This window comes from Scardinius erythrophthalmus (assembly GCF_964197995.2).
Source record: "Scardinius erythrophthalmus genome assembly, chromosome: 14".
In the NCBI taxonomy this organism is placed as follows: Eukaryota; Metazoa; Chordata; class Actinopteri; order Cypriniformes; family Leuciscidae; genus Scardinius; species Scardinius erythrophthalmus.
In genome coordinates, this window is record NC_138234.1 from 23,558,519 (window position 1) to 23,577,546 (window position 19,028).

Consider the following 19,028-nt stretch of genomic DNA (forward strand, 5'->3'; position numbering starts at 1 on the left):
AAATACTTCACCCAAAAATGTTGTTCCACACAAAAGATGATATTTAGAAAAATGTTGGTAATCAAACAGTTGATGGTCCCCATTGACTTCCATAGTATTTATTTTTTCATACTATGGAAGTCAATGGGTATGTCAAATGTTTGGTTACCAAAATTCTTCAAAATATCCTCTTTTTAGTTCAACAGAAGAAAGAAACTCAGGTTTGGAACAACATAAGGGTGAGTAAATAATGACCGAATTTTCATTTCTGGGTACACTTTCCCTTTAAGAACTGTTGACTGAGGGTTCTTTGGGAAACCAAAAAAAGTTCTTTTCTAAAGCACTTTTGGAACCTTTATTTTTAACAGTGTGTTCTTTTCCTGGCAAAAACAAAATTGGCCTTTTCACAAGTCTTCCACAGACGGAAGTGATAACAAGCAATGAATCTGGGCGTAAAACACACACCTTAAATTACACCGGATTTGCCGCGACTCCAGAGGAGCAGGTGAATTTGCAATTCCAGCAGGGGTGTGGAGCCCCGCGGACAGCATGAGCTCATACACAAACAGAAACATGGTGCAGCCGCTTTTTAAATTGCACGGCAGGGTTGAGAGAGGTGTTGTGTGTGTGCCGATACAAACCGTTTTCTTCATCTTCACAGTGTTTTGACTGTAAACACTGTAGACGGATGTATACACTGCCACACTGCAATTAAGAGGAATATAAAACACTTGTGCGAGTTGTGCCTGGAAGGTGCACCATAAATATCTTCACATATTTGTCCATCTAGATTTTTTAATACATTTTGAATCTTCACTGTAACCTTGTTTGCAACTTATGTCTGGGAATTAAAAGTAATATAGATAGATTCTAAAAATGGTTAGCTGCTATAATGCGACAAATTCAATTTGCAGTTATGAATCATCTTTTTCACCAGCTGCTTGGAAACGCCGGTGCACTTTATATAAATACACTTTAAATACTGCTGAGATTAATTCCTTCTTGTTAGCATTTTACATCAATATGTTGAGTGACCTCAATTAAATTTTCATAAAATGAAACTTTGATTCATATTGGTACGTTTGATTCATGTTAGTCACACATCCTTTAGTCACTTAGTTTATATAATGTTTATATAATGTGCATATATGTATACTGTATTATTATTGTTGTCATTAAATAAATTATGTAATATATATATATATATATATATATATATATATATATATATATATATATATATATATATATATATATATATATATATATATATATATATATGAAAGGCAGGGTTGAGAGAGGTGAAACTTTTTTTATGTAATTGAATTTAATAATGTATTATTGTTATTTTTGTTGTTGTTGTTGTTGTTGTTGTTGTTATTAATAATAATAACACATTATTAAATTTGATGAAATAAAAAAAATATATATATGAAAACTTTTGAAAACCACTGTAGGGATTTTTACCAATACCAATTACCAATAATCTAAAATTGTGAAAGACTATCTTTCAGTAATTGTATTATTATTATTTTTTTTTTTATAATAAGTAATAAAGCAATTGATTAATTGGTTTTATTTAGAGCAATGGCATAGCAAATGTATCCAACCCCTTTTTTTTTTATAATTTCCAGCTTCACCCCCTATTACTTTCTGGTCAGTACTTTTTGTTTGGCTGCAAACCTGTAAACAGTAATCGCACTACTTATTCTGCTCACTTGCCAAATCAGTTGGCCGAATGTTACATCACCTAACTAAAATTCATGAAGATAAGGTTAATAATATTTCTCCACACATTTCAGTCCATTTCTATGCCCCTGTTTTTAAGTACCAACTTAAAATGTCCACCCTGACTCTGACCAGCCACGCACACAAACAAAATCAACTATTCATCCCGCTATACACAAACATACACAGATCACTGCCGTTAGCCCTAGATGATCTTGACAAGCTGCCATGTATACATGGTGATGTTATCACCACATCTCACACATTGCGGAGCTGATGTTCCTCAGAGGTCACTGATGGGGAAGCGCACTATTGAGGCAGACAGCTGTCAGAACGCCTTCCTCGCCTTCACCCAACTTCCTCCTCCTGCTCCTCCTCTGTCCTCCGACAGACACGGCCACTCCTATAATGGGGCTCACATGTGGCCTCCCTGTCATTGCGATTCTTAGCAGTACGTTGAACGTGAAGGCTCTGTGAAATCCCAGCTGGAATTAAACTGGGAGGATCTATGTCGTGTGATCAATCTTGGCAGTTGCTACATGTGAGATGTGCTCTGGGAATGCTCCATACAGAAAAATACTCAGTTAGCTATTGTTTCTCATGTACAACTGCTAGCTGAGCACAATTTAGCCCCCTACGATATTTTGTGACAATTACTCTGTAGCCTCTGGCAATCTGCATATCAAGCAGGATTTAGCAAACAAACAACTGGCATATTTACTTACCATCAATGTTGCAAGACGGGGTTGTTGGGGAAAGATTTAGGGACAGGCCGTTTGGCCAAGACTCACTGCAGGCCAGATCAATTTAGCAGCTGTAAAAAAGCTTTTCAAAATGAACTAGCTGTGGGTTGACTGAGTGGCTAATCAGTTTTAAAGAGATAGTTCAGCCAAAAAAGAAAATGGTGTCATTATATACACTCCCCCCTAATATCAATGGGATCCAAAACAACTCCATTGACTTTCATTGACTTCAAAATATCTTCTTTTGTGTTCCGTAGAATGGCATACAGGTTTGGAACAACATGAGGGTGAGAAAACAAAGACTTTTAGGTGAACTGTCTCTTTAAGAAAAAGCCCTGAATAATTTGACTGGTTTCAGGTTCACCTGACCCAGATTGGACACATTTCTAAGAGGTTTTTAAGATGTGTTCTTGTGTTTAGAGCGCAACCGAATAAAAAAAAAAGTGTGACGCGTTTTCTTTTTTTTTTATTAGGCTACTATTTAAATTTTGAAAAATAAAATAAAAAGTTGTGTGAGACATGATGCAACAGCCAAAGATGTCTGTTTAAATTTGTATGGCTGTGGACGCAGTGTTTTTAATGTGATAAATTTAGGAGACGCACCTTTTCCTGAGAGGTTTTAACAGTGCAAACTGTAAAAGCTAACGCACGCAACACTGTCAGCATGCTAATTAAAGCACCACCACTAAAATATTAAACTAAAAAATACATACCAAAAAAAAAAGAAAGAAACGAGTCAACCATCATGTCCTATTCCTAGCAGGCAAACATAAAAACATGCCTCTAGTTCTCAGACTCTTCAACAAACACCTACTACCTTATTCGCAGTTATCTCAGGGGATGACAACACTGGTAAGTGAAGCTGATGCAATGATGTCACACATGCAGCAAGTCTGTGTGCATGTGCGCGCGTGTTTCTCTCACCCCACAGTGAGATGTATTCTCAACAGGTCTGGATGACATGTGTCACATTCTGAGTGCCCCCTCCTTCATGTGTTTTTCTCTCCTTTCAGGCTCAAATGTTCTATTAGGGGTAAAAGCATGTGTGGGTGGGTGTGTGTTTGACATAGTTGCCCTGAATCCAACGTGGCACTAAATCAAACACCACTTGTCATTTAAAAGTTTTCATTTTGAAGCTGCCAGAAAATTATCGCAGGCTATCTTTGGTCGCAAAACTTTGAACCTTTCTCACTGTACGAAGTAGGAACACCGTTTAGGAGCCACAACCAAAGAAATCCCCACGATTGGTCATGTTTCACCTGGGGAAAGCACAAAATCGTACATTGTGTACCAATCATTAGACATCTCTGAACATATTATATTACATTTCTATTTCAAATCTCTAGAATCTCTGTAAAATCAGTGTATGACTAATATGGATCATCATGTTTTGCACAAGCTTGTGGAGTTCGTGCCAACTGAGGCGCAAGAGGAAACATTTAAAATACTAAGAAATATCTATCAATTTATCCCATGCTATAATTTGCCATAATTGCAATTGTGATGAGTTTCCAGCAGGTTACTTCAGGAGATGTCTGTCTGGACTGGCAGCATGGCAACAATGTGTCATTGTCAAACCATTCACTATGGTTGTGTAAGGCCGTGCAGACTACTGTCAGACCTCCTTGTGAGTTTTGTGCTTTGAATGTCATCGCAATTGCCAGCAAAACTCAGAAGCACACAACTTTCAATGGAAACACCCTCGATGCACCCCGCTATGTTTATTTTTGTGCATCTGGAATACTTTTGTGCAACTGGGCAACAATGACTCACTGGCTTTTTGCGTAAATGGAGCAGTTTGGAAAAATTGAGAGAACAAATGAATTGACATTTGCTATCACTGCATCCCCAAGCCCTGTGCTGAAAGCATCGGATCAATGCTTGCAAATGTCCCCGGGGAGAAGTACCATGAAACGGCTCAAAGCTTGATCTTAAAAGGCTGGGTTATCGACTGATTTCTGTTCCAAAGGCTTTAACTCTCTGTCTAAAACATGCAGCTTTAGCTTTGACTGGCATGGTGGTCCTCTTAAAGAGGTGAGGCGAAAGGCTGGCAGTGGACTTACCCCCGGCAGTGTCTTCTGTTCGTGGAGAGCGTTCTGGGCTTTGATGGCCGACTCACGGGCGCAGTAGGTGAGGAACGCGCAGCCTGTGAGACAAAAAGGAAAGGAGACTTTCAATGACTTGGATAGACAGTGGTCTTGAACTCTATACTGCCAGATATCGGCGCATGGCCAAAGTCATTTGAAGTAACCAAACAGCCTCATTAGGACAAAAACATCAGCATGACATTTACATTTATTCATTTAGAGCAGATTTTAAATTACAAATCATTATACTATAAGTAGAAGCAATGGAGTAAGGAAGAAAACAATACAGATGCTGCTGGTTTGCTATTCTTGGCTAGCTTAAGAGAGTCTCCCAGCCTGACCAGACTGGAAGACCAAATAAGCCAACAGACCAGACTGGAAGACCAAATAAGACAAGCTTAGGCTGTTAAGATGGCTTGTCCAGCAGAAACCTTACCAAATTAGAGCAGAAGTGCAGAAAAGTATCATTCACTACAAGAGTAATGTTAGTCACACATTCCACAGGTTCTTGTTTTCTCTCGAGTTGTTGCACACTTTACACAACTACCTTATTTCCAAGAAAACAAGTCGCAACTGATTATAAGTCGGGTCAAAATTGCATCGTTGAGAGAGAAATAAATACACACACAGATAAGTAGCATAAATCAAATTTTATTATAGTGTCATTCATTATAAACAAGATTCATTATAAATACTAAACAAATTTATATAAATTGAAACTGAAAGTCTGGGCATGTGGGAAATGAGCTATACAAATAAAAATTGTGTTCATTTCTCTCATTCGGCACAAATCCAAAATTACGCAAGCTTTGTGTGCTTGACATTAATTGCATTATAATTTGCTTTGGAATATAAGCCACAGCATGTTTCAGATTATAAATAAAAACGTGACCGGAAAATATAGTAATTGGAAAGTAGTGTCAATTACAAGGTGGCATTACTACAATCCCAAAATGGCATCAATTATCCAATTAGCTAATATAAGGACAATGAGTTTCAGTCTTAACATTTTTCCACCACCGAGGAACAGTGAAAGTGAAGGTTTCTGAAAGCTATTCACTGACCAACACTGAGCAGGGAAGGAACATAAATCTGGGGAAATAAGTTTAGGTAAGAGCCCCAAGATGTTTGCTTTGAATCAGACAGACCAAAAGGACGAGAAGATAGACTGGTTTAATTTGAGCAAAGCAAAAAGCATTCAAGATTAATTTCATTCAAGATTCAAGTCTACCCGCAACATTGTGTTCCCATCGAGTTTCACTGATCGCCAGCACAGGAAAACGAGCCAGAACAAAGCCTCCGCGTCCCTTACAATGACAGGGCCAGAGGTGCTGTGAGGAGTCCCTGCAGACAGGCTAAATACAGACAGTCTATTTTCTAACATGGGGGAGCCTGTCCAGTCCGCTTTACACTGGATGTGCCCGTGTGTGTTTCTCCGTATGTGTGCTTGTGTGTGTGTGTTTGAGCAAGTCCATAGATCAGCCAGCAGTCCCTGTCCGAGGCTCTCGGCTGGCTGGAATAAGCCCTGACTACCCTTGACACCCTGACAGAGAGGCGAACAGTGCTGGAGAACTAGTAAGAGAAACTTTGAGTCTCTCGGGTTCCTAGACAGAGATGTGAATTCATAAAAACATGCACATATACACAGCCGATTATATAACCCTTCTGCCGAAAGTATCACAGAAAAGGAGACTTTGCGGGAAAAAGATCCCTGAGCCCATTAATTTTTGTGACGTTAACAGTGCTAACTGGTTTTACAGTAAAGCAACTCTCAGATTTGCATGATAACCGACTCACTGCAATGCGGGGATCACATTTTTGTATATGTGAAAGTAACTACTAAGCAGTCATATCGCTGTCTCTTCCTTCTGTCACCTTTTCTCTCTTAACCCATGTTCAACTGCACAGAAATAAACACTGTGTATTTATATGTTAAAGATGAAGTTTATAACATAACCAACGTCACCAAACAGAATTCCTAACATTTTTATTGTTTTCAAACAAGATTCCAAACATGTTTCCACTGTCCATCTGCTATTGGTCAAACAAAGAGATCGCCCCGCCCCAAACTCACACCACTGGTCGAGCTCAAACAAACAATCCACAATATTAACACTTAGTAGCTTAGAGTTTTATAGTAGCTTATTGTATAACTCAGTGAACTTTTGTTCTTTGACTACAGATTTTAGAGTATATCTTCCATTTAATTTGATGCAAACATAAAAAATTGTGGTGGAGAAAGCGGGCAGTTTGGTATGTCATATTTTCTTGGAAGGCCACCTGTATTTTTCATAAACCATGTTTTTCAGAGTTTTCAATGTTTTGTCAGCTGTATGATCATCACCCAAGAAAACAACACTACAAAATGTTTGTATGGATTGGAGTTCAGGCCCAGCAGACTTGTTTTTATTTGCGTCCAACTAAATGAGCCATCTATTCTCACTAAGGTCAATAGAAGCCAATTTAACTCAAAAGACAGCAGATAATAAAGAATAAATGCTAATAATCAATCAAAACCCACTATATGAGTACTTGAAGTGACTTAGGGTCATGAACAGGTAATGTTCATGTCTTCAAGAAAACATTGTCTTCACAGAAAGACTTGGACAAACAAACAAGCAAGTCACTTGTGTTACTTTATATTTATTATTGCATCAGTCCCACTAACCCTGCATTGCTTTCAAATACATCAAAGCTTTATTATGTCTCAAATTCTCCCACCAAGGTTATTTTCAATTTGTGGCGAACTTGATCTGCAAATGCTCAAAAACCAAATTGGATATATTCAAATGGCATTCACAAAGAAAATCCAGAGTAAATTAGTTGCCCCACTAATATAAGCAAAAGAATAGTGTGTGTGACGTGTCCATTAGAGAGAGAGAAAGTGACAGTAAAACAGATAGCAAGAGAAGCATTTTAATTCTAATCCCTTCACTTTAATGCATGGTGTTATTGCAGCCCATAGGCACCAATTGGAATCCAAACACGTACAAATTACTGCCCTGCTGTTGCATACCAGGCGCGCAATTTTGGGCTGCATGATGAAATTATTTGAAACTCGACATAAAAGTATCAGCCATGGAAATGGCTGATGCAGCACCCTAAGGACAGAGTGTGGAAATGATCTACCGCATTGTTTGATAAAAATCTCTATTGTTTGATCAAATGCGATTTAAAAATTAACAAAGGAAGCTGACAGTTAGTAGCTAAATTTTGAGCTCATATAATCCTTTTTCTATATGTAGCTGAAAGGTTCCTGATAAAACACTTCACTGAAAGGGAATATTAATAGAGGGTGGTTCAAAAACCTGACAAAACTTGGAAAATCTGGGATTTTTTTTACCCATTTAAACCTGGAAACGTTTTAAAAAATGAAGATAAAATATTTCAAGTTCATTAATCAACTGTTTTTACTGTAATTACATTTCTTAATGTGTTATGCTGATATTTAAATAAAAATTTGCCAAAAAAAAATATAAAATAATATGTGAAATATATTAATTAATTAGAATTAAAATGAAAAATGTAATGCTTTTCACTAGTGGTTTCATACTTTCGGATGTATTTTAAAATGATTTCTCCTGAATCACCAAAACAAAAAAGTCAAAAGCAGCAAAAATGTGCCTCTCTTTATTCCGGGGCAAAAATGACATCTAACCCCCGTGCTAATAAGCAATCACACAGACAGAGGCCCATGAGGCCTGCAGGTCTGAGGAATGGCGTAGACTAGAGTTTCATGGGGAGGTAGAGAGGCTTAGCAGTAATTAAGCAAGCTGAATTGAAGGTGCCGCTCCCTCCCTCTGCTCCTGACAGCCCCCATTTGCTGGTTGTTTTTTATAGTAAAAGCCGAGCCATCACACCACTGTTCCTGCCCCCCTTCATAACTGTGTGCAAGCCCTGAACTGTGAGGTGCCTGTTAAGTGCGAAGGTCTTGGTGCTAAATCTGCTTCCGTGCCCCCATTCTCCACGTTCTCGCCTGAGCACTTTGCAACTTCGCGAACACTCCCGTCACTCACACCTCCTACTCGTTCCCGACACGTTTAAGTTTAGCTCTGAGAACAAAGGACTGAACTTAAAACTGTTGTGTGGTTATTAAGAAAATGTTTTTAATAAAGCCCTAGCTGATTCAATATCGACATACAGTATTCCACACAGTGTACATATATAGACGGTTTCTCACTATATTGTATAGATACTTTAGATCATTGTATTTATTTTTATTTATTTTTTTATTTTTTGCATTCATATGCTTTACAAAGCGTCTAAACAATGCAAAATGAAACAGATTCACTTTTGCATTTGGTTCGGTTTCAGTCAAGATTCAATTGCAATATTGCATAAGGAGCCTTGTCAGTCTTATTTTGGTATAACAACAACATACTGTAATTTTGCCTTCACTTCTTTTTGTATTTGTCTGGAGTTACCAAAAGTCATTTCTAAGTCATTTTATGCGATATAAATGGATTGCAATTGAATCTATGGGGTTTTGAATCACATTTGTATTATGATGTGTAAGAGATTCTGCAGATTAAATGGTTAATAGACCTTATTCACAGCAGTGCCATCTTTGATATTTAACAGGAATGAAAGTGAGACTGTGAGGGATAGACATGCATCTCTTCAGTGGGTTGTACTGTTATTTAATGTTTTTGGATTGTTCTGCTGACGAAACACTGCAAAAATATCTTTCAGAGAAACTTCAGTAGACAAAAAATCCCAGACAACATGAGCTGTGGAAATTTTTTACAGCAGATGCCATTGAAAACACGGTAAGTCTATCCCTCACAGCCTCTCTTTCATACATGTCATGGTGCTGCTCTGAATAAGGTCTATGGGATGACCAGAGAAAGTGTGAGCAACGTGTTTTTTTTTTGTCAAAGGGATGGTTCAGAGTAAAATCAACCTAGGGTCCTTTGCACCATGACCTCGAGCCAAACACCCCCCCAGAAGCCTTTTTTCCCTTGGTCGAACATTATTAAAGTTAGAGATTATTTAGAGATATCAGCCGAATGGCTTAGTGCAGGCGCTAATGGATCCAAGGTTGTATCTCGTAAATTACCCCACTAATAATGCCCAGAATGGTACCAAACTTCTACAGTAGTACAAATAGGTTCTGTACTCATTAAACATGGCATTGGAAAGTTTGTAAGTACATCAGGAGTTTATTTAAATAACACTTGCCTGATGGCTAATGCTACTGCTAACCCGCATGTCGAGGTCACTTCAGTGATTTGGGAAAAGCATGTAAATCCTTATGCATCGCTTTCTGCCAGGACTTTTACGTGCTTTTCCCAAATCACGGAAGTGACCTCGACGTCCGGGTTAGCAGTAGCATTAGCCGTCAGGCAAGTGTTATTTAAATAAACTCCTGATGTACTTACAAACTTTCCAATGGCTTGTTTAATGAGTACAGAACCTATTTGTACTACTGTAGTAGTTTGGTACCATTCTGGGCATTATTAGTGGGGTAATTTACGAGATACAACCTTGGATCCATTAGCGCCTGCACTAAGCCATTCGGCTGATATCTCTAAATAAGCTCTAACTTTAATAATGTTCGACCAAGGGAATAAAAGCTTCTGGGGGGGGGGGGTGTTTGGCTCAAGGTCATGGTGCAAAGGACCCTAGGTTGATTTTACTCCGAACCATCCCTTCAAGAAACAACCTTTGTCATGTTAAGAGCAAGAGGAAAAAATACAGGCAGCCACATTACAATGGCACCAGGATCATATTAACTAAAAAAGGTAATTTATCCAAATGTGTGCGCAATGTGGCACTTGCAATCGTGCATGACAACACGTGAATGTTTCTTGTGAAATCTTTCGGCAAGCGGTGTCGCTTTCAGTGTCACTCGCAGTTAGCGCGTATCATGTAAAACACCTTAATGCGTTGACCGCCTCCCATGAAAAAACGCATATGGGCTTGATTTCCTCCGAACCTCTTTCTTAGTCACTGTCCAGACAACAATATTGTCCCTTCCCTCGCCTAATTACTTTGTAATGAGTATTGTAATATAAGCGGTGCGCTAGCGTAACCTGTAAACCTTAATTAAGCCTGCCACCTTTAAATGTGCTCAACCTCCATGTACTAGAGCAAAACTATATGTACATAGTTGCCATTATTCAGCTTATGAATTAAAGTTAAAAGTTTTTGTGGGAAATGATGCCTTGCTTGCACACTGAAAATTTATAGCAGTTCTGAAAAATTTGATGCAAACAAAATCAGCAACTGTATAAATAGTGGAAAATTTTGCACTATAGCAACTGTGGATATGGAAAATGTGGCTTCCTAATACATATGCAAGAGTTGTTTGTCATGGCAAGACTCAAATAGGTCTAGATCAGCGTTTGTGTTGTGAATTAGAAATATCGAGGGGTGACACTGTGTCTTGCGGCATGCTGGGAAGTCCTCAGCCAGAAAACTCTGATGCTGCACTGAGTGCAAGAAGGGTACAGCGGAACAAAGACACTTCCTCAGTAGGCTACATCTGTTTCTCCTCCTCTCCCTCTCTTTCTGTCTTCAGAGGATGGCTGGCATACGAGCAGTGATGCCAGCAGTGGCAGCTTAACCTATTTTCGGAAATGCCACAGATTTCTATTAATAGCCCTGCTGAGCAGCAGGCCTCTCCACACATCCCTGACGGGTCCCACAAACCCACTGATAACATCCTCTCCCATATCACCTTTCATCAATGCTCATGAGACAGCATCACTTCCCAATACTAAAATAAAAACAACAAGAATATTCGGTAGCGGATATTGTGATGAAGCAATCTGGGAAAGGTTCTGGTGAAATTCTTCAACAATGCCTGGCTCATTCATAATAAAAAGGCCTATTTGTTATACCCAATAATTAAATCCACCTAGTACGTAGTATTTTCCATAATTGACTCTAGGGGGCGTTTATGTTTGGTTAGACACTAATGCGTATAATATCAACATACGGGCAATCTTCTAAAACATAAACTCTTACAAATTTTTACGAACCCTCTATTGCACATTTCGTTTTTCAACTTGTGAGTGGAATTCCGTATATTTTGTTGTTGACGTCAAAGCATCAAATCGACATGCATCTATTCGAACGGTATTTTGCGAAAAAATACCTGCTATTGGTAAAAGAAAACAGTGTCAAACTGATATCGAACGGGTTTTGCAACACCCTAGAAAAAAGTGAACAAAATGACCGCACCAAGTCAACACTGTAAAAGATTATATGATAAATTTTCAACGTTATTATAAGTTCTACAAAATTCAACGAATTTAAGTCAGTTTGATGTAATTTAAGTTGAAATGACTTAAACATCCAAGTTGATTGTACTTAAAAATTGAAGGCAGCAACTTCTTTTTTACAGTGAATGTAGAAACCAAACTTTTCTGCTTATGTAATGTTAATAACTTTACATATTGTTAGACCTACTGAATACTAAAACAACCGTTACAATAAACAACTTTGGTATTGTTGTGTCATCATTTCATGTTCAGACCCACTGATAGAACTTCACTTTGGGTACAAGTACCTACAAATACTACGCGAACCTGATCTTTAATGCACAGTCTCATCCTGTCGTACTCTCAACATCATGACGACGTCCCCCATCTGCCCCGCCAAACCTCCCCTTTCATATTAAATCCTTTTGTTTCCACCCTCTCCTGTCTGCCGAAGTGGATCTGGCTCTCCCATCCTGTCAGAAAGGCCCGTCACTCCGCCGGTGCCTCCGGATTAAAGGCACCATTTGTTTTCAGTGGTTCTGACAATCACTCCATCTCTCTCAGTCTGTTCATCTATTGTGCTTAGCCCTTTGCCTTCCTGTCATTTTTCCCTGTCCACTCGAGCTGCCTATGTGTGTGTGCATGGCATTTGTCACAGCTCTCTGACTGACATAATGGCCATGCCCTCCTTCCTGAGATCAAAGGAAGTGGAAAAAGGCTTTTCTGCTCAAATTCCAACAAGGCATTTACATATTTCCAAGCCGTTCTCATCAACGCCAACAGAATCTTTCTTTCGCTGTTCATTAGTCAACCGTGCTGAGTGTTGATTTATTTTCCTCTCGACAATAAATCTTTCGTTCAGGAAGCTTGAAAAAACAGAACAACAGTTCGACTGCAGGAAATGTCGGAAAGAACAGACATACCGGTGTATCATACGTTTCATTCTCTGTCATCATTTTCTTTTTCCCTCCATGAAAAACAGCACCTCTGAACTAACCTTGTAAAAAATTTATTGCGCAAAACACTAAACAGAGAAGAGCAACTAATAAGCTTTAACCCAAAAGAATTGACCTCCATTTTGAAATGGATCGAGAAAATTTAGCAGTTTAACGATGAAGTGAGTAATTTATACACCCCTTGCGTCGCTAAACAGAATAAATCAAGCATCGTCTTCAGAAATTCGCGTTTTTGTCGTTTACACTGAGAACGTTTTCAGGCACCCAAAACCCTGTTGTCGTGTAGCTGAACGGCCAAAACGCATAAAAAGTTTTACATTTTTTGTTGAAAACGGTGTCGTGTAAACATCCCCCAAGACTCGCAAAGCAGCTTAGGCTGGAATTTTTTTAACCTGGTTAATGATCGTTTTCAAAAAAGTTTTTGTAAACACTTCCCCCATTTACCATTGGTCAGCCAAAGAGATAGTCCCGCCCCCAAAGTTTTACCATTGGTTGAGCAAATGTTATCATGTCAGGCTGGGGTGTGTTTCCCAAAAGCATTGTTGGTATGGTCTCATGTTCCATAGTTAGCAACACAGTTCAACGATTCAATGTTTCCTGAAACCATAGTTCCAACGAACATTTGCAAACAGCATCGTAAAGTTGTGTAGTCAAAACTACAGCTCTCGACGTGGTTATAGTTTCTGGAAGTATAGTTTCTTGTTAGTATGATGTGGAATTAAAATACAAAATACACAAACTAAAATGCAGTACAATCTTTAATTTTATGCATGTACATATTTCATTCTACGTCTTTCAGTTTGTCAAGACAATGAAAGCACTTTTTTAAAGAGATCTATATGGTTGAACCAACACGGTACAAACAATGGATATGCGAAAATGCAAAAGAAAATTTACATCATTCTACAGGAAAAGCAAGCCAGGTCAAGAAATGTTTTTAAATGAATTCGCCACAGTTGCAATATTTTCACAGAAATTGAGTAACAAACGGTTTACTTTTAGTTGTATCTGTATATTAAGATCTGATGGAAGAAAATATTTTAACATGAAAAAGAATACACATCCAAACAAATGATTTCACCTAACAGTAACATTAAATATATAATTTTCATCGCTTAAGTACAACTTAAAAAACGTAATGTTTAATACGTTTATTTTCTTGGATCCTACAGCAGTGAGATTACAAATTACAGATCAATCTGGGAAGCAGCATGGCGTAGAGGGAGTCGGGTGGGCTTTCTATTAGCAAACACAGCAGACATTATGACACGTTTGAAGACCAGCTTATTATCCGCCGTAAACACGGTCACAAGGGAGAGATACACCGCATCTTATAATAGCGCATCAATAATTTCGCTTTTGTGTTTTATGTTCGGACCACAAAACGGACATGTTACGTAAGGTCACTGAACCTCTTTCCTCAGAAGGATGTCTAGAATACTCTACTATAAGTGCCATCTCCTGATGAAATGTAATGGCCTTAAAAAAAACATTTTCCATCTTAAAAAAAAGATAAATAACCCCCTCCGCATGGAGGAAAGTCCATCTAAAAGCAGGTAAAGGGGAGATAAGTGGCCAGGTCACATGAAAAGACAAGTAGCTCAAAGCAAAGCTCGCTGGTAGAGGAGGAAACATCTCATCCTGACATTCAGAGCTACGGTTCTTCCCAGTAGAGCTGCTGAAGCATTGCATTTTTTATTAATCGGCTTTGTTGCATATTACAGAATTTACACATTTTTGGGTCTATGGACTGTCAGACTAGTTTTAAGTCATAAAGAAGCCACCGGACATATTTACCTTCCAAAGCAGAGCCAATGACCTCCTGTTTAAAGACTCCATGAAAATCGCTCGAAAAGTAGAGTTTTCATTTCTTTCTACCGACAGCTGAGGGTAGGGAGGATATGATGTAATTGACCGGCGACGCAATGACATAGACCGCGTCACTGGTTAAAATTGCATATTTCTCTGGATTAAAACATTGTTGGATAAATGTGGGATAACATAATTACACAAATCAACATAATATATCATTGTTCTAGTGGTTTTTTGATATTTTAATGCAAAAATCTTACATATTGTGCCTTAAAGAAGGGTACTCGTCCAAATGAATTGCATATCCCAACATTGGTTCTTCGAACAAAATAGGTTTTATCTTCCTATTAATAAGGGATTTATGATGTAATTTTGCTGAAAGGCAACAGAACGATTTAATTCAAACCTTTTATAACAGTGTAAATAAAACTATTCAAATCAATATCCAACAAGGTTACCTTTACATTTATATAGATTGAACCTTTCAATAGCCTGGCTTTAAATTAAAACTGTTTAATACTTTATAAGATTATTTCTAAGATGTCGGCCATAAATGCATTGGCACAATATGTCCCTTGAAAGCAAGTATTGACAATCTAGAGTAGAACATGTAAATGTGGTGGCATTAAGCACAGACATTCAGTCAGCATCAGGTTTAAGGCTAAAGAACCTTGCATATGTTGGTGTATAGTGTTCTCCATGCCCCTTGCATTGTAAGCCAACACAAGCTTATCCTTGGACATCTTCACCTGCAGAGTGCAAAATGTGCATAAGAAGCTTTCAAAGCAATGCAACAATAGTCTATTTATGCTAAACACAGCAGGAGATCTATATACCACGCTCATGTATTACAAATACAGCATAGCAAGTGTCTCCAGCTTTGCAGGCACATCTGTGGGTATAAAACCCATTTTCAACTCCATACTAAATATAAAAACTTTAATAAAATGCTGATCTCAACTGATCACAGGTGAAAAGCCTGAAGGGGAAAAGCTCACCTGTTAATACAAATCAAGAGACAGCAATTGTTAAGCCCATGGAACAGACCTCATAATAATGTTCATATTGCACACCGCAGGCTAGATGACTCCAACATGCTTTAATTGCATAGAAGCAGCCACTGTAGAGGGACAAACCAAGTGATCCGAGCGACAGCAACCTCAGACAATAACTACAGTTGCTAATCCTCCTCCGTCATTACGGTCATGGTTTATTACCACGCTTAGCAAACTAATGCTGTGTTTTCCTGTGTGGATTAGCGAGCTGACTTAGCGCCGAAACATGTTCCCTCCCTCTGAAACCTACATATGATCCCTTTAGTCTGAAGAACTGTTAAAAACAGATGCACAGATGTCTTGTTTTCACAGCTAAATCGCTTATCTTCAATGAAATTTTGCGAATTGTATTTATGCAAACTAGTACTGGCATCATCTGTTGCACTCCATCACGTTTTGAATGAAAAATTACATTAGCATCCACAGCGACATTTTAGCCAAACATTTAAACAACCTTGGGGTCTACATCACCAATGCAGTCCATATTGAGACGACATGCAAGACTGCACAATCTCTATAAGCTGACAAAAAGTGTATGTAAATATTTGCTGACTTGTTCTTATCTTCACATCCCCTCATAGAATAATACATAAGATGAAAAGAAATTCCATCCTGAAGAACAATTCTCTGTACGATCCTTTAGAACTCATTTTCAGTTCCTGTCCCAAAGGCAGCTACATCACAAGCACAATCAGGTAGTTTAGGATGAAAAAATTGGGCCTATGATGTTGTACAGACAGCAAGTTCAACTAATATGTACGCAACCAACCATAATATTCATTAAAACAACACAGCTATTCAGTAACAACGTCAATTTGTATAAGTCTTCAGGAATTACCTAGGTTTTAAGAATAATAGCTTTCATTTTATAAATTAAACAAGCCTGTAAACTCACATTCTTGTGTTTTACTGACCACTATTTTTGACGCAAAATTAGCATTTGAGGTTATTAACCACATACCTAATTTTACTTATAAATGGAAAATCACCATTATAAAACCATTGTTAATTCCTGAGGGAGCCCAATGGCTCCAAAATTTAAATTCACTACAAACTGAAAAGCTCTATATTTTAGACGTCTAACTGATGTGACTATTCAGCTCACAGTAATGCACTAGATAAGGTGTATCCACATAAGCTTGACATCCATCAATGCCCAAGAGGACTATCCTTATTGAGAAACAGTCAACTCAGATTGGATGCTCCCTGGCCTGGTGTTTCTGTCTTGTATTATTTGCTATATAAGTTATTACTTCAAATAATACAATAATTTGCATGTCACTATTGATGCAAATTGATCAAAGACGGATAGACGCGTGAGCTATCTTGTCAGAAATGGCGCGCTTTCATAACGGTCGATTGTGGTAAGTAGCTACTTTCTTAACTTCCCTCTAAAAGTTCAAATCCAATTTTGTCATGCAAATCCACCCTAGAGCTTATCATTTGTTACAGATACCTAAAATCAATAATAAGTTTGACATCTCAGCTCGTTTTCTAGACCTAAACCGTTTGGTTTAGTTCAATTTACCCAAATGAGACTCTCGCACATGAAGTCAATGTATATTCTCATTATTCTGACATGTTCAACACATAAACCCCATATGAAGAAGGGCTTCTCACGGGGTAAATATCGTGGATGAACGCTTGAGCAAATAGAGCCTTATTAGCATAATTATAAACACACCGCTGATATGAAGCCAATAGAAACTGACACTAACGAAGACAAATGTGAATATTCTGTTTCCGACACATATCGCTTCAGGAGAGTAAACGACAAGAACGAGATTATACCAAAATAGAGGTTTAATTTTAGTCTTTGTCTTCTGGTTTGAGTGGGATACATGACGTAGCCTATTCAATGTCAGTTGTCAAGTAGAACGTCACGCCACAGTGTAACGCGTTCTAGTTCCGTGACGCACAACTGAACGTGTTCTAAGAGCAAATGTGATCAGATAAGTAAAGATGCGCGTTTTTCTGTAGGCTACTATTAATATTTTCTCGCGTGTTTCATTACTCTGGCACCTGTTTGGTTCATTTAACAGTTATATTTTGAAAAATGAGGTTCGTTATGTATTGTGATTGAACGTTTTTCATATTAATATGCATATAATCATAATAAAAACGCCGGTTCATCTGCGAAAACTGCATATGTCAGATTGCACAAGGAAGCGCTGGGGTGGTGGGAGTATTTCCCCATTGGAAAGGAAAGAAGACGCAAAAGAAAGACTCTTTAAATATGAATTGTCTAAGCCTCTTTGCCCCAGTTTCGAATGAAAGCTTTCTAAATCAAATTGCCATAGAGAAAGGCAAGGTCCACAGACATGCTATATGAGGGACAATACATAATAACATTCATGCAAGCAACAATGCAAAGGTTCAAAACTGAGAAGATAAGTTCTCTCTAAACAATGCAAGTGTATAACAGTGCATGGCTAAATGGACCTGATACAGTTTCAGCAGGCTATGGGTTGAATGTTGACATGACAGTGGACCACAAAAATGGCACGTATGATTTATAATAAATATTACAATAATGCATGGTTCGTGGTTGATAATGCAGAAGACAATATTAAATAAAAATAAAAAAACATATTCACACGTCTAATTATGAATGTGTCACTAGGAAAGAAAACATTATTATAGTGTTAACCACCCAAAAATCACAGACTCTATTAAGGGGAATCACGCGTTTACCTTTGTGCATGCCGGTGTATCGGTCCTTTAATACTGTCAATTCGTGGATTTTCCCAAACTGTTCGAATAATGGTTTCAGATCTTTTTCCTCAAGGTTCCGCGGTATTTGCCCGATAAAGAGTTTTATGGCATCTTGGTCTTTCATGGTGCCGTTCTCCTGATGAATGGAGATGGATTCTGACCCGTTCATGGGATTAGGGAATGGGATCTGAGCGTACTGGTGCTGGTGCGGGATTAGGAGGAGTGGATGTTGGGTCGGAGCTGCCCCGGGTCCAGTGAAAAGCAGGCTGGAGTAAGCGGGATGGGGCGGCTGTGGGTGCTGCTCCCTTCTTGTCTCAGTCTGAGTGAATCTGGCCATTCTGAGCTGGGAGCAGACTGGATAATAATAATGACAACACACATACACACACAGGCACACACACAGTAAGAGAGAGCGAGCAGTCAGCTGGAAACACAGACTTACTTTCTCGGCGATACACACACGCACACATACACACCGTCGAAGTGGATGTTTAGGGGGTGGGGGAGACGCCGCGCCATTTGTTGCTCCAGAGCGACACCCAGTGGCCAACGCGTGCCATCAGGCCCACACTCAGCGTGGATCGACTAAAAACACTTCAGTTTTCGTCAGAGTACTTTCGTTCCGAACAAAAACAAGACAACAAATAGGATTAGACGTTTATAAACCATTTGAGCCTCTGAACACGGAGTAAAATATGAGTTCTTTGTACAAAGTGGACGTTTACAAAGCAGCGCAATGCAACGC

General features: G+C 38.6%; 1 protein-coding gene across 5 annotated transcripts in view; it reads right to left on the reverse strand.

Moving 5' to 3' along the window:
- The window catches only part of celf5a (cugbp, Elav-like family member 5a), a 212,718-nt gene extending 193,956 nt beyond the window's left edge, over positions 1–18,762 (reverse strand). For 4 of the 5 annotated variants that reach the window (XM_081385149.1, XM_081385148.1, XM_081385145.1 and 1 more), the window contains exons 1-2: positions 18,263–18,731; positions 4,514–4,596 (exon numbers count right to left, since the gene is read on the reverse strand). In XM_081385149.1, coding sequence (XP_081241275.1) covers positions 4,514–4,596; positions 18,263–18,620 — 441 coding nt within the window. In that variant the 5' untranslated portion in view covers positions 18,621–18,731. Of the gene's footprint in view, positions 1–4,513; positions 4,597–18,262 lie in introns of all 5 variants that reach the window. The other variant, XM_081385147.1, reaches the window with a different exon arrangement.
- Positions 18,763–19,028: the final 266 nt, after the last annotated feature.